The 22,295-nt window shown below is 37.1% G+C and overlaps 1 protein-coding gene across 1 annotated transcript in view; it reads right to left on the bottom strand.

Moving 5' to 3' along the window:
* LOC131034218 (uncharacterized) overlaps positions 1-20,495 on the bottom strand; it is a 100,666-nt gene extending 80,171 nt beyond the window's left edge. Inside the window, exon 1 of the mRNA XM_057965613.2 lies at positions 20,321-20,495. Coding sequence (XP_057821596.2) covers positions 20,321-20,413 — 93 coding nt within the window. The 5' untranslated portion in view covers positions 20,414-20,495. The remainder of the gene's footprint in view (positions 1-20,320) is intronic.
* Positions 20,496-22,295: the final 1,800 nt, after the last annotated feature.

Genomic DNA, 22,295 nt, shown 5'->3' with positions numbered 1-22,295 from the left:
AGTCTTCCTCTTCCTCTTTGTTCACCATTATTTTGGTTACGAAGGCGATATGTATTATTTCCTTTTTGGTTCTGAGTGATGTTAGCTTCTTCATTCTTCTTTGGGTCTTCATTTCGTCTTCTATAGGATCTTCCACTATCCTTCCACCATGACCTCTTCCTCTTTGCTTGCTTTCAAATATTTTATTTAGCTTCTCTTCTACCTTTAGGGCAAACTAATAAGCATCTTCTATAGTAGGCATTCAAACCAAACTTAGCTCCTCTTTAATACTTGACTCGAACCCATTTATATAATGAGTTACCTTCTCCTTGTTGGCCTCTAAATTTCTTGTTTTGATGATGATCTTGTAGAATTATTTTGTGTACTCTTTGACAAACTTACCCACTTGATTTAAACCTTGCATCTTCTTGAACAACTCTAACTCATGATCAATAGTAATGAACTGTCTCTTTAACTTTTCCACCATTCAATCCCATCTAGTTATTTTTTCTTTTCCTCTCCTATTTTTCTCTAGTTGTGCTTCCTTCCACCAAATATTAGCATAACCTTTCAACTTGGTCTTAGCAAATTTTATCCTCTTGGGATCTTCTACCTCCTCATGCTCAAAGCAATCCTCCATGTCATTGATCCAATCAATCAACTCTTCTAGATTAATATTGGACAAAGAAACCTTTATCTTTGGCCTTTTTCCAATCTTGGAGAGGACCTTCAATAATCTAGCTTGATCAAGATCATCTACTACCAGTTGTTCTTCTTCTTCAACTTCATCTTCACTTTCATCTCTTCTTCTTGGCTCAAACCCTCTATGCAACTCCTATTGAAGTGCTTGGACTTGTCTTTGTAGGGCTCTAAAACCCTCTTCTAGTACAACAATATTTCTTCCACCACCACAATTTCTTCGTGGAGGCATTTTGATCACTTTTTTGAAATATCCTTTCCTCGGAATTATTGAAACATATTGCAATATGTATTACTTGCCTAGATAACTTGGCTCACAGCAATGAGGGTTCAATTTATTTCATCACAAAAAGACCCAAGAAACACAGATGGAAAAGTAAATGCATTGACAATCAATAGTGATATACCCTTTATTGAAATTGGGATGTCAAGTTACACATTCAAAACTTGCAAATCATTACACCAAGATTGAAACTATCAGTCACTAACCCGATAGCTTGATAATGAAGATTACCTCAATTAGTTGCAGACCTGCGATTTTATTACTAATGGCGTTTCATGGGCTGAGGTTTCTGTGGTTGCAAAAAGCTACGATTTCTTCTTAGCAATTGTATTGCTAAATAGGCATTTTGATATTTTGAAGATGATCAGTTTGATTCAGCTCAAATAGGATTGAATTCTGATCTAGATACCTGCTGCAGCCACTTCTGTAATTTGCAGATGAATTAAAAAGCCTCAATCATGCCTGGGTTTGCATCCAAGCATGGAGTCCTCAGCTCTCAAGATTTGCGTCCTAAAAAAAGCTAGTTGTTCGATTCCTTGCATAGAGAAAAATAAACTCAAAATGAATCATAATAATCCAATTCCCATCAAAGCCTCTAAATAAATAAGCCTTCAGCCCAAAAAGCTGCGATCACATCCTTATTTCTCTAAGTTTTGGCGACTTAGGTAATAATTAATGTGCCAACAATAATTAAATGCCACCATGGTGTCTGCCTAGGACTGATGAAGTTGTAACTTAAATGGTCCCATTTAATGATTGTATAAGCATAATTAAATGCCAGGAATTAAACTTTAGCTTTTTGCTCCTTATATTTAATTTTCCACATTATTCCCTTATTAATTTAATGCTTTAGCCTATGGGGAGAATAAATAATAGGCTAGCATTATTATTTATTTATTTATTGGTGAGCTAGGCGAAAGGGGGCATTACAGTCCTCCCTTCCCGGGATTGCTTGCCCTCAAGCAAACATCAAGCAAATTGCTGCTCCACTCTAATTAAAACACCATACACCACAATCTGTGAAGCAACATCATGGAACCCCTGCAAATTACAAATCAATACCCAGATCCCATATCAAAATGTAGAACCTGCTATAAGAGATGAAGAAGAAGTTTGTCAACCAATCGCCCTTAAATAACCATCCATGCATGTAGGACACCAAGACGATGAGAAGATGAACTCCCGTATGCCAATAAACCAACACCAATGGCCATCAAACCTTGCTGTCATAATTCTGATTAGCAACATAGATGATATCCAATATGTCATTAAACGAATGCCAATCAAAGAAAAGTACTTCACACTCCATCTCTATCCAAAAGAAATACCCCTCAACATTCCCATACTCTTGAATCGCTGATGTAGTCAATGCAAAATCAGGAAGTGCTATACGATTCCAACTAGGACAGCCACTAGTCCATAAGGAATCAAAGAATATGAAGTCACCAATCAACAAAGATATCGCTGCCATATCAAGAGGAATAGGTGACAAACTCACAAATGAAGAATGTATACCATCACTGCTCAGCACAAACAACTCTTGAGTGGCTGGCCCACTAAAAGAGTCATCAGCCAAGTCATTATCACCATCATGAGAATGATCAACTATCTCACTTGGAAGCTTTGGATTAGGCAACCCATGTCTCTCATTATCAAGGTAAGTTTGCATGCACTTGGCTGCCACAACTTGTGGGTTAACACTTTTGGTAGCTCTCAACACAATTTGTTTACCTCCATGGGTAAACTCAAGCTCCATGTTGTTGAAATCCTGGATCATGTGCCATCCAGGGGACTTCAACCATGTTACTCCCAATACTTTGGTCGCACCAATACCACCCACATAGTACTCATCATCAAATATATAATCATCTAATTGTATGCCCAACCTTGGTATTTTTCTTGTGCAATTGATTTTGGATCCATCTGCCAACATGATGCTGAGTCCGGGAAAGTCTTCTACGTGTAGTCCTTCCTTGACTACAAAGTCCTTATCAATAAAGTTATGTGTAGCCCCGCTGTCCACCATGCACATAACTCCCTGTCTTTTGACAATCCCCTTTAACAAAAGAAGATGATTTCGAGAACCACCAGATAAGGAAGCGATAGTACCATGTGTTACGTCATCATGCTCACTATCCTCATCGCTGTCCACATCAGATATCACCTCAATAAGATGTACCTTGCCCTTACCAAGACATCTATGTCCTGGTTCCCAAAGTTCTTTCTTCTTAACTCATTTCTTGACTCTTTTTCTACCTTAGGAGATGTGTCCATTGGGTTGATTAGGAGCCTTCCTGAAATATTCTAACCACTGATTCTTGATAAAGTTTACAGTTTTGTTTTGTTTAATGCATCAAAATTGTTCCATGGTAAAAATCGATTGTGCATGCAATAGCAGAAATACAAACAGCAGGAATACAAAATGAACTTCATAGGAAACTAAGAATTTCTGAGTTCTATTATTGAACAAAACAGAGATCTTAGATACTAGGTTCGAACTCAGTGTGGGGTCGTTCTCAGACAATTGGATGCAGATTTCAGACTGCTGTTTAAGCTTTTCCAGACCTTCCAATATGCTGTGATTCACTGAGTTTATGGAACTGCAATTCTGGCTTGAGAAAAGCGTCCGAATTGTATCCTCCAATCCCCTTCAATCTGGGCGAGTTGAAACTTATTTCTGATTCTTCTACTTCTGAACTGAAACTGTAATTGCAGCTGATAATGGTATGGGCGGACTGAAGCAATTGCTGTGTGAACCGCCTAGCTCAGGCCTGGGGCTACATCCAGCCTGTGATACAGGGGCTTCATCCTGTAGAAAGCAGAACTTGCAGAGGTCATAAAACAATAATAGATAGATGATTGAATAATCTCTCTTAATGCATTTATATATTCACTTCATGCTCTCCAAAAAAGCCATCGATTGCCTCTAGAAGACTCCTCATTGGCAACTTAGGCAGATAATATAAGTTGTATTAATTATTAAATGACCCCCAAGTATGGTCGCCTAGGAGAGATAACGATATAACTTAAAAATGGCCCCAACTTAAGTCATACGAATAATTAAAATATTTATGCACAATACTTAAGCATTTTGGCTTTATTTTAATTATTCACTCATTCCCTTAATATAATTCTTTTCTACCAACCATTACTCAGAAGGGGACATTACACTTCCCATCTGATTATCATCTAATTTTTTATTCCTAAAGTTCTTCTTGGGTGGCTGAAAAGAAGGTGAGGTCTCAAGGTCAAGAGCTAACCCAATGGCATCATGCAAGATACTAGGCTTATGCACCTTGACCAACCCCCTTAGATTGTCACTCAAGCCTTCAACAAACAGGATAGTTACTCACCTCTCAGACATATCAGGAATCATAACTACAATCTTCTGGAACTCACTGATGTATGCTTCCACATGTCCAATTTGCTTGAGTTGAGCTAAGTCTCTATAGTAGACCTCTATGTCTTTCCTATCAAAACGAACAATCAACTTATTGACAAATTCCTCATAGGAATGAATTAAGGCATGACCCTGGGACACTAAACCATGATGTCGCCAATCATATGCTACTCCCTTCTGATGCATCGTGGCAAACTATATAGCCTTCTCTTCCTCCAGAGGTGTCAGTGACAAGAATGTATCAAATTTGTGCACCCATGATCTGGCACTGATTTTTCCGCTTCCATCAAAAGTAGGCAAAGAAACCTTGTTTAATGCATCCTTATACTCCACAAATTGTGTGCCTCGCTTGGTTTGTACTCTAGGCCACCTGTCTTGCCTTTCCAAGCAGTACCTAGCTTTGTCTTTCCGCTGGTTCATAAACTGATTTAAACAGATCAGTCCTCTTACATCAGGTGGGAGGGCTCTATACTCATCATAGGCCACCATGACATCATAGGTAATATGTGTCTCCTTTTCCTCCAACTCTGGAATTTCTTCCTCTTCATTTTGCCTTCATAAAAACACAGGGCGAAGTGGCCAATCAGATCTTGTGCTCGCTGTCCTAACCGCATTAGAGGCCGTTCTACCTTGATTTTCATACCTAGCTTCGCTTCTTTCACCATCATGACTTTGTGCCTGTGGCTGAACTCTTAGATTACCAATTGCATTAAGAAGTTGTTGTTGTGACTGCATGAAAGTTTGCATCATCGGCTGTGTTGTGACTTGTGAGGTATCCACACATCGTCTCATTGTAAATGGGGACCCCACTTTTTCCTACTTTCTAGGATGGTGTTAGACTCCTTTGCTATTAACCTTTGCATTGAAGAGGTATAAATGATCAAGAAACCAAGAGTCAAGTGAATAGCCCTTTTGTGAGGGGTAAAATGAAGTGATTTGATGGAGAAAGAGGTTTGATGTAGGAACCCTCAAAGAACAAGTCCAATCAATAATGCAAATGTTTCTCTCATCATCCAAGTGACTTTCGGGAGCAAAAAATTTGACTAAGTATATAAAAATCTCAATTGCTCCCTAGTAGGAGCGAATTTTGCTTCTATTGCTCCTCATTAGGAGCGAAATCCTTTCCAAGCTCTCCAAGTCACTCAAGATGCCTCTAATCATTGTGCAATGTCTCAATTCGGGCAAGGAACGCAATGCAAAATCAATAACCTTGGATCAGGTCAAGTATGTTGGCAACTGCAAGTGCTCCCTAGTTGGAGCGAAATTCGCTTCCATTGCACATAGGTGAGAGCGATGTAGACTTCTTGATCAATATTTGAAGAAAATGAGCGAGTTTATGGGCCTTTAACAACATTTTGATCATAGAAGAAGTGAAGTTTATCATGAATTCAACCAAGGAGTGAAGAGAGATTGCTAGTAAGGGTCACTTCAAGTGCTCCCCAGTAGGAGCAAAATTCACTTCAAGTGCTCCTTATTGAGAGCGAAATTGTTCCTAGAAGCACATTGAGCTTAGTTTGAAACACCTAAATAGATGGAATGAAGGAGAGTGAACAAGGAACTGCTAAGTGTCAAATTTCAATCCACTTCAAGTGCTCCCCAGTAGGAGCGAATTCTACTTCATGTGCTCAAGTCTCAGAGCGAAATTCTCCTAAAAGCCTTTCTTGAGGTTAGTTTGACATGTTTTCATCAATCAATGGTTAAAAGACTTAAGGTTTGAGCCCATAGAATGAAGAGAAGTGACTAAGAGTGAGTTCAATTCCAAGTTTGGAGATCACTTCAAGTGCTCCTTCTTTGGAGCGAAATTTACTTCATGTGCTCTTCCCTTGGAGCGAATTTGCCTCTAGAGCCTTGAATGAGTATGATTTAGTGCATTTGAATTGTCATGAATAAATGATAGTGAGCAAGACTTCGATTTGAGGAATCATTTCAATTGCTTATTCTTTGGAGCGATTTCAACTTCAAGTGCTCCTTTTTTTGAGGGAAATTTACTTCATGTGCTCTTCTCTTGGAGCGAAATCACCCTTGAAGCATTTGGTGAAGAGAATTTGACAGCCTTTGCAAGTGAGCACTTAAACTCAAGAGATGAATTGGTGAATAAGGTGCAAGTGAATGAAAAATTTAGCTAAGTATTCAAAAAATTCCCATTGCTCCTTGTTAGGAGCAAATTCTTGTTCCACTGCCTCCCATTGAGAGTGAAAATCTTCTCAAGGCAATTACAATGACAATTTCAAACCTCTCGCATGGAGAGATGATGATCTTGAGGTATAAGAGGGCAAGAGAGAGTTAAGTTTCCTACCACTTCAATTGCTCCCTGATTGGAGTGAATTTCATTTCCACTACCTTGATCCAAGAGCGAAATTATCTCTAAGGCTTTTCTTAAGGCTAATTTGACACATCCACTCACTAGGAAGGCAAAATCACAAGGTTTAAGTTGATGCAAAGACAAGGAATTGATAAAACCGAGCTAAGAGGTGAGTTTGAAGGCTACTTCCTTTGCCTTCTGATAGGAGCGAAAACTACTTCCATTGCTCCCTAGTAGGAGCGAAATTCCCTCTCAATTGCACTCATCATGCCTGCAAAATACATAAAAACCAGAGCACATATCAAGTTAGAAGAATTATCTAGGTTATATATTATGTGTGTTTGATATCATGTTTGTTTTGTTTTGCAGATGAGAGAGGATGGTGATTGCAAAGCAAAAGGAGGAAGATAGTAAGATCTACACCACCATGCAAAGGGGAAAACTTCATTTACAAGCACGAGAATGCCCAAGAGGAATCTCAACTCTCACCACACCATGGAGACATGAAGAGATCAAAGGAGTGTGAAGGATGAAGTCATACAATCACCCCAAGGCAAGCAGGGGAGGATGGAGGAATGACTCAGCTACATCAATGCTTCCCCTCACCACTACTTTGAGCGAACTTGAAATGTTGAGATATTTCTCAACATCCCTTCTTGATGATGAATCAAGTCTACAAGAGAGGTGACATCCCAGTCACTACTCCACCAATCGAAGAGGTCCAACATCAGCATGTCTTGATTCAATGAACTTGACTCGTCCATGATGGCACAAACTTCGAGGCACCTACCCCTATTATCTATTGGTCAAATATTCCAGAGATGACATGTGTCCAAATGTTGTAATTATTTCATTGGCTAGAATAAAGTTTGTTGTAACAAACCCTAATTAGGGTTTTCATTGTAAAATCTCGACCATTGATCTTGATTCAATCCTGATCATTCATTGTAATGAGCTCTCTATATAAAGCTCAAGCTCTTCATTTGTAAAGGTTAATAATAGAGGGATAGCAAATAGAAGAGGAGTAGAATAGTTCAATAGTAGATAGCAATTAAAGTAGAAGTTAGATTAGGAGAAGGCAAAGATTGTTGCCAAAACCTTGTTGTAAAGAGCATATGATTTCATTGAAGTTATGGTGAATTAATGTGTTATTTCAACCAAGTTGCATGGTTTCTACTTCTCGATTAATTTACTTTCATGTTGATTAGATTGAATGAAAGAATTTGTTGAATGCATTTATGTGGAATCCATTTAGTCCATACCACTAGCCTCTTGTTGATCGTAAGAGTGCCTTGCGTCGTCAACTAGAATGATATGAGCTTAACTTCAAGATGTTATATATCCATTGATTATGCATTAACTTGAATGGTAATCAATGCTTGATGATAATGATTTGAACATCTTTGAATTATCCCTTAGAAGATTGCACTGAGTTTGTCTCAAATTGTTCAGTATGGTGAGACCTCGCCTAGTAGGATTCCATTCAATTATTCACTCTTCTCTTGCATTCTTAGGATTAGAATAGACTCTCTAAACCCTATATCTTTTGCCCTTTTTTATTCTCCCGGCTAATAGTTAGGATCTAAGTTCCAGGGATTCAAGCATTCAACAATTCAACGTAAGTCCCTTTGTGATCCCAGCATAATCACATCAAACCAACGAGCTTATCCACACATGGTGACCCGACATACAAGAACCTTGGAGTTGTCTCAAGTGATCCTTAAGCTAATCTTCAGCATTTGAGTAACTTTATTCAAGAGAGGATAAGATACTTTTGGGTATTTTATTATGTGTTCGCATGTACATGAAAAACACATCAACAGGCTGCTGCTGCTGAGCCATTTGAGCCATAATACCCTGAAGATTTGGTTGTCCATTACCACCCCCTTCTTGTTGCTCCTCCACGTTGTCAGTTTCAAACAAAGGTTCATGTTCTACTGATGCTTCTGACTACTGTCCTGATCTACTCCTGGTGAAATATCTACGAGGTCCAATCTCAGGAGGGATCATAGAAACACTTCAAACTAACATGCAACTGATTAGAAGTAACATGCAACCATAAATTCTAACATGCAACTGCTTTAATCACCCCCAGACTAGCATGCACGAGGATTACCACACAGGCTGGCAAAAATGGTGGCTCTAATACCACTGAAATATCCTTTCCTCAGAATTATTGAAACTTATTGCAATATCTATTACTTGCCTAGATAACTTGTCTTGCAGCAATGAGGGTTCAATTTATTTCATCAAAAAAAGACCCAAGAAATACAAATGGAAAAGTAAATGCATTGACAATCAATAATAATATACCCCTTATTGAAATTGGGATGTCAAGTTACACATTCAGAACTAGCAAATGATTACACCAAGATTGAAGCTATCAGCCACTAACCTGATAGCTTGATAATGAAGATTATCTCAATTAGTTGCAGACCTGCGATTTTATTACTAATGGCATCTCATGGGCTGTGGTTTCTATGGTTGCAAAAATCTGTGATTTCTTCTTAGCAATTGTATTGCTAAATAAGTGTTTTGATATTTTGAAGATGATCAATCTGATTCGGCTCAAACAGGATTAATACCGATCCAGATACTTGTTGCAACCACTTATGTAATTTGCAGATGAATAAAAAAGCCTCAATTATGCCTGGGTTTGCGTCCAAGCATGGAGTCCTCAACTCTCAGGGTTTGTGTCCTGAAAAAGGCTAGTTGTTCGATTCTTTGCATCAAGAAAAATAAAAACAAAATGATTGATAATAATCCAATTCCCATCAAAGCCTCTAAATAAATAAGCCTTCAGCCCAAAAAGCTGCGATCGCATCCTTATTTCTCTAATTTTTGGCAACTTAGGCAATAATTAATATGTGCCAACAATAATTAAATGCCACCATGGTGTCCGCCTAGGAATGATGAAGCTGTAACTTAAATGGTCCCATTTAATGATTGTATAAGCATAATTAAATGCCAGGAGTTAAACTTTAGCTTTTTGTTCCTTATATTTAATTTTCCACATTATTCCCTTATTAATTTAATGCTTTAGCCTATGGGGAGAATAAATAATAGGCTAGCATTATTATTTATTTATTTATTGGCATGCTAGGCGAAAGGGGACATTACATTTTCTCACAAACCCACAACCACAAGTTTTAGTGCAAACTATCTCATGTTCAATGATCTATTTACACACTAAGGAACTCCTCTTCTAATACCACTTGATGAAGTCATGGACTTCACAACACACAACACAAATTTCTCATAGAAAATAAGAATATTATTTTATTGAATCAACCACATGTTACACTAAAAAAATGAGAAAACAAAACAAAGGATGAAATTTTCACAAGTTGCAACACATTATAGCTTATTTCCACTAGTTTCTCAAGCCTTCTACCTTCTGCCCCTTCAAATCTGCTTTCATTTTCTATCTTCCCTCCTTTCGCACGACTTTCCCCTAAAATGCTCGAAAAATGGTCATAAGTATCTCTTTTGATGCCTTCAAGCAAAATTTTGAAAATTGTAACTCCCACCCAAAAAACAATCCAACTTCTAACATCCATAACTTTTGATCTAGGCACCTGTTGTGACGTATTCACACATCGCCCCATTGCAAATGGGGACCCCTGCTTTTTGCCTTCTAGGGTGTGTTTTCTAGGTTTTTAGGGTTTGTCTTTTAGCCTTTTCTTTTCGAGTGTTGCCAGGGGGATCACTAGGATAGCAGGCTCTACTTGAGCTAGGTTGAGTCTTTGGGGCCCCAAAATTAGGGTTTCTTTGAAAGTCTTCCTTAGGGCCTGGTTTTGCTCTTGTTGCTAATTGTGTCTTGCTTGGTGAGTGAGTGTCATTCTTGAAGGTCCCAGCTAGGTCAAGTTGGTGAGTGATGAAGTCTGGAATGTCATCCGGATCTTCAAATGCCCTAAAATTTGGCTAAGTCTGGAATGCCCTGATCCTGAAATTTGGCTAAGTCTGGAATGTCCTGATCTTGAAATTTGACTAAGTCTTGAAAACTGAAGAATCCTCCAAAAACTAGATTTTGCAATATAACTCCTGGAGGTCCGAAACCACTCTCAAACATCCGAACAGTTAAATGTTATATTCCATAAAATGATCCTAACGGAGAGTCCAAAATGTCAAATTTCGCTCCGGACCCTTCCAAAGGGTCCAAAGCGAAATTCTTGAAAACACTAATTTTTGCCTTAGCCAAAGTCAGGATCAAGATGGAGATGCATGAGGAAGTATCTATGTTTGCCTCCCAAGGAAGATTAGAGTTTGAAAAATCAAGAATCAAGGTCAAAACATGATTTTCGCTCCTGACCCTTCCAAAGGGTCCAGAGCGAAAATCTTAAAAACCATCTTTTCTTCCAAAATTTGAGCAAAGTCAAACCTGGACAAGGGTGAGAGAAGTCATTTGGATTGCCTTAGAGTGGATTTTAGTCACCAAGAATGCAAATTTTGAAGCCAAAATGAGAATTTCGCTCCTGACCCTTCCAAAGGGTCCAGAACGAAATTCCTAGGATCACCCTTTTTTCCTTGCAAATCAAGTCAAGTTTTTGGTTTTTATGGCCTAGATAGGAGTGAAGCGATGTGTCCTTGATCTTGGAGGTGGATTGGAGTTGAAAAGATGAGGAAATAAGCCTAAAATAAGATTTTCGCTCCTGACCCTTCCAAAGGGTCCAGAGTGAAAATCCTAAAAACCATCTTATCCTCCAAATTTTGTGCTAAGTCAGGCCTAGACTAGGGTGAGAAAAGCTATTTGGAATGCCTTGGAAAGATGTTTGACCTTCAAAAGTGTGAATTTTGAGCTAAAAGGTGAATTTCGCTCCTGACCCTTCCAAAGGGTCCAGAGCGAAATTCTTCGTCTGCCTATTTCCTCCTTGTGTCAAGTGAAGACTAGGAATCCTAAGGCATAGTTGAGGTTGAAATGATGTTACTTTGCCCTGCAAGATGAATTGAGGTGAAGAAAATGAAGAGTTGTGACTTAAACGGTGAATTTCGCTCCTGAGCCTTCCAGAGGGTGCAGAGCGAAATTCCCAATTTCACTCAAATTGCTCATGATAGAGGTCAAGGCGTGGATCCCTGGGCTCTGGAGGAAGGAAAGCTAGTGTGTGCTCGCCTTGGAAGGTATTTGGAGAGGAAACATGATAGATTTTGTCCTAAAAAGTGAATTTCGCTCCAGACCCTTCCAAAGGGTCCAGAGCGAAATTCTTAAAAAACCTCTCTTTTGCCCCAAATTTGCATCAAGATTGGTGTCGGTTGAGAATGAGGGCGTCCTTGGGCATGTATCTAAGCAAGTACAGTTGCAAAGTGAGAACAATTTGAGCCAGGAATGCAAATTTCGCTCCTGACCCTTCCAAAGGGTCGAGGGCAAAATCCTTATAGGGCCTGTCCCTAGAAAGAATATTGAGCAAACTTCATTTTGATGTCTTCTTGTTGATGATTTAAGGTATAAAATGCTATGTTAGAATAAATATATTATGTGTCCTTAATCATCTTGTGGTTTGTCTTGCAGATGAAAGAAGACCAGGCCAGATCAAGGACGACCTTCTCCAACATCATCAGGGACACCTCTTCCAGACCAGCATTTGAAGGAAAGGTACACCATCCATCCTGCACATCAAAGACAAAGGAGGTTAAAGCAAGGGTCCGTTGGAGAAGCAGATAGTTTCAAGAAGAGTTAATTAAAATTATCTTCTCAGCGTCACCAAATTGAGCATCTACCAAGTTACAAGTGTCAGGCAAGGTGGCATCCCAGTCATCACTCCTCCATGTCGGATTGGTCCGCCTCAGCGTGTCCAGATTCAATGTACCTGGCTCATCAGAATGGCACAAACTTCGATGTACCTACCCTGGTTATCCATTGGTCGAATATTCTAGAGAAGACGTGTCCAAATAATGCAATTATTTCATTGGTCAAAATTGAGTTTGTTGTAACAAACCCTAATTAGGGTTTTCATTGTAAAATCTCGACCATTGATCTCAAGTTGATCTAAGCCATTGAATTGTATTGAGGGCACTATATAAGCCCTGGCTCCTCATTTGTAAAGGTCAATAGCTAATAGTTAGTCAATAGTCAGTAGTGGGGTGAATAGTTAGAAATAGTGAATAGTCAGCTAATAGAATAGCAATTAGAGTAAATTAGGAGGACAAAGCAAGAAATTGTTGCCAGTGATTGTAAACAAACTCCATTTTCAGTGAAATTATGGTGAAGTGTGTTGTTTCGTTGCAATATGCATGGTCTCTTGTTGAATCTTCATTTTAGATGATAGATAATTAAATTGAATGAAAGAAGTTGTTGAATGCACCTGTGTGGAATCCGTCTAGTCCATACCACTAGCCTCTTACTGATTGTACGTGCGCCCTGCGTGGTCAACTGGCATAAAATGAGTTTAATCTTAAGTCGTACACATTAATTGTTCATGCATTATCTTGAATGGTGATCAGCGTTTGATGGCGTACGATTTGAACGTATTGGAAGCATCCCTTAGAAGATCGCGCTGAGTTGGTGTCAGATTGTTCAAGCCTGATGGTGAGACCCAGCCCAGTAGGACTCCACCTAGTCGTTCATCCATCTTCTCGCATTCTAGGTAGTAGAGTGGACTTCCTGAACCTTGCATCTTTTGCCATTTGTTTGTCTTCCAGTTAGTAAATAGGACTTGTGATTCCAGCAAATCAGACGTTCAAGTCATCAAGTGTAAGTCCCCTTGTGATTCCAGCAAAATCACATCATACCACAGAGAGCTTATCCACACGTAGAGATCCTACATAACAGAACCTTGGAGTTACTTTGACTGATCCTTCGGCGAGATCTTCAGCAATCGGGAACTTTGTTCAAGAGAGGATAAGGTACCTTTAGGTATTTTATTTTATGTTTGGTCGTGTACAAAAGACACATCAACAGCACCCAATTGAGCCTAATTTTTTTTAAACTGAAGATCTCAGAGTGCTTTACATGATCAAAATTGACTTGTCCAATTGCTCTGATTTTTGAGGCCCCAAAACATCATTAAAGCCTTGAAATCTAATTTTAAATGATTTTTCGAAAAATTTCAAAACTTAAATCTTTAATATTTTCTCCCACTAACCTGATCATGGCTTGAAACTCACCCAGAATGGACAAAATTTAATTTCAGAGCTTTGGGAAAAATTTCAAGTTCCTATGTGCTCATATGTAAACTTAATAAAAATGGATGCCTTGCTAAATTTAGCCTTTTTTGAAAATTTGAAAGTTCTAAGCCATTCTTCAAGACTTCTTCATGGAAATAAGCTTCATGGGTATTCACCAAACCTAACAAAAATCAAAATAAAACAATTTTTGGGGTGATGCAGGATTGCCCCTACACCCTGGATGCACCTACATCAAAATGCAGTGCATTCTTGTAGCCTTGAAAAATATTATACACTACAAATAAATACAATTTGAAAACAAATATTACTACTAATGATCCAAAAACCAGATGTTATCTATGATCAAATGGTTGGTTGTTCTCTATTCAATCAAGATTAGATTAGTCAGAGAGTTCCTTCATGAAAAAAAGTTGGTTTTGTATGCAGGATTGGTGAAGATATGCGATGATCAGAGCATCCAACGGAAGAGGATGGACTTGTGCGCAAGTGTTATAACTAAGCATTTCTCCAATTTTGGCGTGTTTTCCATTGCTACAGAAGGTGAACATACTATTAAATAATCTAATGTTTTTTTAATGGTCATCTTAGTTTACTTAGTTTCTATTTCTGGCTTCAGTTCACGATTGTTTCATTTAGAAACATCATCTTTGTAAATCTATTTAAGGAGCCTTTGTCTCCTTTGTTTAATACATCGAATTATTTGAACATGGTATTAGAGCCGGTTTGGGTTTGACTCCCTCACGAGGGGCCCAAGATTTTGGGAGGCTTCAATAATTCGTTTTTGCTTGCTCTTGGGTGAGGGTTTTTCATGTGTTGCTCTCAACTGTATTTTTTTTACGGCCCACGTGGTTTTATTTTTTTCTATTTGCAACTTCTAAAGGACGTGCGCCCTAGTTTTGAGGATTCTTTTTGGAAACATTACGATCTATTTTTTTGCAAATTCATGGGTTTCTATTTTTTCAGGTAGCGTCAGAGGTAGACTTGGTTATTTCGCACGTTGGATCTCTGCTACTCGTGACTGTTTTATAAGTGATTCTCCTGTGCGCAACGCGTCTGGAGTTCGTGGTTTTTTCAACAGATTTTTTTGTGTTCCAATAGCGACAAGTTTTATCCCCTGTTTTTTCCATGACACTTTCTTCGCACAATGAGTGTTTTTTAACATTTGCTCCTATATTTTTCACGCGATCCTTTCTTCGCATGCCCCTGTCTTTTTCATGCGACTGCGTGCATCTTCTTGTGCGCCTACGCACGACATTCTGAGTGCTCGTGCGCGTCATACTAGCAAGGTCTGTATTTGTGGGAGGCAAAACAAACAAACAAACAAAAAAATCTCTACTTTTTTTGTGCCTAAGCACACACCCACGCCTGTCGCCATAGTTCTTTTTTGCACGACAAGGGTTTCACGTTTTCTGCATCAAGGGTTTTGCAACAGTTTTTGTTTTCAACCCAACCTAGAGTTTCGAGTTTTTTTTGTATTTTCTAGATTTTTTTACTTTTTCCTAAAAAAATAATGAATGGTTTTATAATTTTTCTCCTTAAAAAAATTTGGGTGGGTTTTTTATAATTTTTCCCCTTAAAAATTATTTGGTGGTTTTTGTAATTTTTTTGTCCTTAAAAAATTAGTGTTGTTTTTCTAATTTTTTCTCCATAAAAAATTAGTGGTGGGTTTTTTGTTATTTTTTTCCTAAAAAAATTATTTTGGGTTTTTTATAATTTTTTCGAAAAAAATAATTATCTGTTGGGTTTTTATAATTTTTCCTCAAAAATTATATGTATAGGTTTTATAATTTTTTCCTCAAAAAATTACTATCTAGGTTTTGATCGTTTTTTCTCCTCAAAAATCATGTCTGGGTTTTGTGTGATTTTCTCCCAAAAATCGTATTTTTTCTTTTAAAGAGGGTTTTGCTCAATTTTTTCCACAAAAATCGTGGTTTCTTGCAACTGTTTTAGAATGCACCTAGAGTTGCTAGGGCAACGGTCTGCACAAGGGTTTACCAATTTTTTCCACAAAATTGTGGCTGTTGTTTAGAAGCAATTCAGGTTTGGCGATTTTCTTCTCAAAATCGTGGTTTCAGTTTGATAAGCTATTCTTAGTAACTCTAGCTACAGGAAGGGATAGTTTCGTTTCCCAACATCAGGTTGGACGGATTCTGGTACTCTTGATCATTAACATTCTGCAGTAGGGAGGGTCTCAATAGCAGCAAAGTGTTCTAAAGAGAAGGGGCAACCTTCTTTGCGTTTGTGATCAAAAGACCTGCAGATTGTCTTTTGTAGGGTTGTTAGGACGATGACCATTAAGGGAGGGTATTTGATAATGTAATGTTTCTTTAATGGTCATCTTAGTTTAGTTAGTTTCTATTTCTGGCCTCAATTCAGGATGTTTCATTTAGAAACATCGTCTTTGTAAATCTATTTAGGGGGCCTTCGTCTCCTTTGTTTAATACATCGAATTATTTGAACACATACCAGTCACCACTACAAACATGTCCTCCCCAACAAACACATGCATGTCCCAAGCGGAACCAGCAAACACATCTTTGTGTGTGAAACTCTTGGGATTCAACAGGTTTTGTCTAATCATTTCACCTTCCAAACTTTGGTTTGCATGTCCACATTCTTGTGAGACATGAAGGAGCCTATATCAACCAGGTTTGAGCATTGTACAAGGGTCAGCATTCATGTTTACCTCTTGTAGCAAGTGGCTTGAACACCACTGTCACAATTATATGAGGGATTAGGAAACAAAGCAGCTGATTGAAGTTTGTGCAAGCTCTTGTTGATTGTTGAAGCTTTGCACGTTGTATTCAGACTATCTTTCAATACAGTTGGTTGTACTTGATTGTTGCATGCTAAATGACTGGTATTTGCCTCGCAGTGGAATTTTCCACTGTTTAAATTTTCTCCAGGTCAAATATTGTGTCTCGGTTATTGTTTACTTGTTTCTGCCTGTCGTTTCATGTATTCCATTGTAATGTCCCCTCTTTGAATAGGATTTAATTATAAATTAAAAATTAAAAAATTAAAATACAAAAGAATAAAAATAAGATTAAAATTAAAATTTAATTAAGTTTAATGAATGGTCAAAAGGCATGAAATGAAAAGTTGCGACTCCTTCAAACATGAGATATAAAAGGGAGAAGAGAACCTTATTTGAAAGGAGGATGGGGTAGAGGAAGAAGAAAGAAGGGAGCTTGTGAAACAAGGAGGGATTAATAGAAGTAGAAAGGAATGGGCAGAATGATGAAGGGTTGTAACTCTTTCAAAGGGTGATAATTATTAAAGGTTGTGACCCTTGAAAAGGGCAGATATGATGAAGAGGTGTGACTCTCCCTCACATGGGAAGATATCAAGGGGAGAAGATTTCATTTGAGGAATGCATCCAAGGGAGATCAACTTGGGAAATAGAAACTAAGCATTGTAATGAATAATCAGAAGTGCAGACCTAATTTGAATAATAAGACAGCAATGAGAAGACATGACCCTTTTGAATGGATATCCCTTTCCAAAGAGATGTGTCTTCTCAATGAGATATGAAGGTATAAAAAGAGTAAGCAATCAATGGAAGAGGATCATCATCAAATCTCTCAAGCAGAATGAGATTCCAAGCACAGTCAGCAAATAAATACATTGGCCAAGGAAGATTGAAGCATTCAGCATAACAAAACTTCAGTCCAGGATCAACTCATAGAGGATGAAGAGCATATAAACTAAAGTGAATTCATTTTCAGATCAGGCATAATACGACAGACTGATACTATATCAGATCTTACTTCCTCAGCACTATCATTCTTACAATCACTTGTTAATTATGCATTATAGATAATGCTTAAGTGTATGTTCCTATAGCATATAAGATATGCTTGATTGTCTGAAATTAATCTTGTAGGAAGGGCCTATGGTGCAAGCAAAAGGGGTTTAAGAGGTCTAAGTAAGTAGACCATTCTAGAGATTACCATAATGGCTCCTAGGACCAAAGGGCACTTAACGTAGAAGAGCCAAGGAACCCACTTACAACCTCCGCCCAACTCCACAAGATGGCACTTGTCTTTAGATAGATGAGACATTGATGGAGAAAGCAAGTACAAGCAACCCACTAAATAGGCCACCTCAGTGGATGTCCTTATTGACTGCCCATGTAATGTCCCCATTTTTGGAAGAGAATTGATTAATTAATTTAATTAGTTAAGTTGTCCAAATAATTATTATTTTTCATGGATAGCTTGATTGATTATTTTAATTAATAATACTAAGTTAATTATTTATGAAGTTATCAAATAAATTAAAAATTAAAAGATGAATTTATATTTAATTAATTTAAAAAAGTGACTAATTAAATATTATTTCATAAAGTCACTTCTAGAAGCTTTTGGATGTTGGGGTAAAAAAGTATTAAAGGAGATCAAGATGAAGCTTCAAGGCAGATTTGGAATTATGAATTTGAGGAACTGTCTAATGCTTTGCATTAATTGAATCTCTGAGGACGCAAACCTTCAGTAGATTGATTGAAGGGCTGGACGAAACCCTAGTTCTTCTTCTTGGGAGTGGATTCGTGACGGAATCTACATCAGCACCTAATTTGTGAAGTCTTCTTTCGAAGACAAATTTGCAGCTGAGAAAGAAAGACATTTCAGTCTTTCTAATTGTGCTTATATTGTAGCCAAAGGCTAACTTCTTCAAGTACAATTTGGTGGAATCAAGAGGGGACATTTTGGTGTGGTAGTCTCCAAGGGGTGTTCTACATTGATGCTGTCTATACCTTCAGTTTACTGAGTTAATATCAGTCATCTTCAGATCTGCCACGGCTAGGGTATGAATTACGATTTGCTTATAGGAGATCGTATTGTCACCAATTTTTCATCAAGGACTCAAGGCGATTCATTTGGGAGCATTTTGGAGTAGATTGAAGGCACATTCTGAGGTCATTTCCAGGTCTGCCATGGAGGTCGATCAGACCTATTGATCCTCACATTTTTACTCATTACTCATTGCTGGATGATCAGAATTTTATGCGCATTGGTGCATTGACTTCGTGAGTCCGAGACAATCAATTCTATAACAAATTTGGAGCTGAAGTTGGTCAACTTTATTTTATTTTACATCTACAACTTCTAGGGCAGGGCGGCCAGCTACCTAGGGGGCGATTTCCACCATAGAGGTCCCCAAAAATCCTAAATTAAATTGGCAATCATTGTTGAAGGAGCTTCATTCATTTGGCATCAGCAAAATCATGTTCTTATTCAGTCAATTTTCTGAGTACATTATGTTCAGAAATTAGTGGCAGCCATTAGAATGCTTCATAAATCAATTACGTCTGAGTAATAAGTGCTATTGTGCCAATTGTAAAAGTCTGAAATTGTAATCAGAACTTATGACAGCAGTATTGGTTAATTAGTTTTATTATTCTGAAGCATGTATGGCAAGTGTTTGATAAAATGTCCATTCTTAATTTAGAGTGCATTTAAGGTGTATTCTTCATTGTTGATTGTTTATACATCTTCCTACATCCATTGTAATCAGTATATGATAGATTTCAGCATGTATGAAAACTGTTTGACAATATTCCTTGAGCCATAAACGGCAAATTTTACATCAGACTGGACAAGGGATATTACAGCCCACCAAGGCCAAGATGGCTCTAGCATCCACTCCGTTCTTGGGCTTAGTATAGAAATGGCTTCAAGCGGACCCATCATGTCTCTTCCTCCAAACTCTAATATGCTCTGTATAATATCATTTGTAGTATATGAATATGATGTGATCTTGTCTAAACCAAATGATTGTATATAAGTATATGTGTGTATGTATGTATGTATGTATGTATGTATATATATATATATATATATGTCTTATGTTACAATCGTAAGATTCATATTCAGGATCACATTATTTAGAGAAATATTTACTTGATAATATTCTAACACTAATTTGTTGCAATTATGATTCTAGGGCAAATTCTAGGTCAAATTAGGAAGGGGACATTACATCCATTGCTTGGTGGTGATATTTGGCTGCAAATGCAGGACCGTACATGGTTTAAAGACACTACATATGGATAATTGATTAATTGGAGGAGTTGTTGAGTAGTCACACAGTGAATATCCGTGATTGGTGATCTGTTTTGGCGTATCCCACTGAGTTTACGGACCTACTAGGGTATCAGAACCGAAAGACCTCATGTTATCCTCAATTTCTACTGTGGCATTACATACCAAGTTGGTATTGTCCATGTGAAGAATTCAGGAAAGTATCCATATCTTATCTCACTAATGGGTTGGATCCAGTTGAGGAAAGGAGATATATATCATCTCTCAATAATGATTGTATCCGATCATACTCTTTGCCCTGCAGCGGTTAATTCCTCCCATTCCACCAATTAGATTCAAACTACACTGTGTGGATTGTTATTAATTTTTTGGCTTGATAAAACAGCCACCATTAAAGCAAACCAATTTCTCTATTTTGAGCCCACATTTTAATGTTATTTAGTTCGAAACACAACCAATGGGAGCAGAGGAAGTAAAAGTAGTAATTGAACCTGTTTAGCAAGAGCAACAGTAAAAAAAGGAGCATCCAGACTCAACTTTCGCCTTATCGCCTTCCATACAGGAAACCCTCCTTCTATGTCCATCTTGGCCCGTGATTTCAAATGTTCGCCATGGTTTCAATGGCCACGCTAATAACTCGTTTGATTACAGTAAAATTTTGTTGGGCATAGATAATTTTTTCATAATCAAATTTTTAATTATATGAAAAATAATATAAAATGTAATTAATTTATTAAATATATTATTTTATTTTACAGTATAGAAATTTAGTAAAGTAACAGAAAATTAATTAGAGTTTAAAATATGTAATAGAATTGAAACTTTATTATTAGAATTAAATTATATTATGTTTATAATTTTGAATTTGGTATGAGTTGATCTTAACATGAATATATTTTAAAGTGTTAGAAACAAAATTCAAAGTGTTAGAATTGAAATATACATTTTAATTCAATAGAAAGTTTTCAAAAGATCTCACCATCCATAAGAAAGGTTCAATGTGAAAAATCTCACCATCCATAAGAAGGTTCTAAGTTTGAATGTCAAGCCTATCTCATATGCTCAATAATATACCTTTAATTCCTTGTAGAAACATATGTAATCCTTATTGCAAAGTTCAATAATTTGAGTTCCTTTAGTGAACCCTAATTCATTCAATATTTGGAAAAGAAATGAACTTCATTGATTGCCAATTTTTGTGAGTGTTATGTTTTAGTGGGAGAGATGAGACACATCAATAATTTGAGTTCCTTTAGTGAACCCCAGTCCATTCAATATTTGGAAAAGAAATTAACTTCATTAATTGTCAATTTTTGTGAGTGTTATGTTTTAGTGGGGAGAGATGAGACACATTATCCCTCTACATAGTACTATGCTTGTATTGTGATCGGTATAGTAACATGAAATGGCTAAATAAAATAAATATTCTAAATAAATAACATTTTTATTTTTATGCCATAAATGGACAATAGTAATTAAACTAATCTCATTCAATATTTTTAAAAATATTAAAGTTGAGAATAAAATTGGTACAAAAAATACCAAAGAGAAAAAAATTACACTGTGGCACTAGTCAAATTATTTGACAAATATTTCCAAAATCAAGCAATTAATAGGCTAGAAAATAATATAAAACATTTTTAAAAAATGTCTCGCTCTTTTGATGTTACATGGAAGAGGATGGTGGTGCAATTATCTCAAGTCTTTTAAGTGCTCCTCTTATATAGGGAAGATCTTAGCCACCAAAAAGATATGTTTGATCATGACAATAAAATCCATCATGAAAGCCTTATCAAAGTTGAGTTTAATACCTCTAGACTAGATAAATATTTAATAAGTATCATCCTCGTGCTATCGCACTTTGCCCACACAATCTTTCACTAAAAGATATTAAAAAAGAAAAGAAAAACTATTATTGCAGAGACAATAAAAAGGTGTCTTTCTACCATCCAACTTATCTCCAAGACAACGTTCCCATCTTTAAAGTAGACCAAGAAGTTACAAAGGAGGGTATACAACCATATAATCAATTAATAATTTTACTTTTTTTGTATTGATGAAGCCAACAGAAATTTAATACAAAGAAAATTAATAAGCAATCCAACTAAAAGATTGCATTGAATGAAATACAAATTATGCACCACAAACCACGACAATAGCCAAAACAGTCAGCTATGAGTGGCAAAGCGTTATATCACACCTATAAACAACAAACTTGTTCAACAACTGAAACAACCAACTAACAAACAGTGAACATGACTGCTAAAACCAAACCTTTACAATGTTGAAATAGCTAGTTGAACCTTGCAGCAAATTGTACTCATCTTAAAATGTTTTTTTCCAAACAAACAATGGAAAATTACATGCATAACCCATAGCTGAACCCTTGCAGCAAATTGAACATACTTTGAAAAGTCTAGCCAAATAAACAATGGGGAAGTACATGTATAAACCATATATTAAACT

This window comes from Cryptomeria japonica, chromosome 5 (genome assembly GCF_030272615.1).
Source record: "Cryptomeria japonica chromosome 5, Sugi_1.0, whole genome shotgun sequence".
Lineage (NCBI taxonomy): Eukaryota > Viridiplantae > Streptophyta > Pinopsida > Cupressales > Cupressaceae > Cryptomeria > Cryptomeria japonica.
The sequence above is the reverse complement of the archived record's forward strand: the minus strand, read 5'-3'. Positions and strand labels throughout refer to the sequence as shown.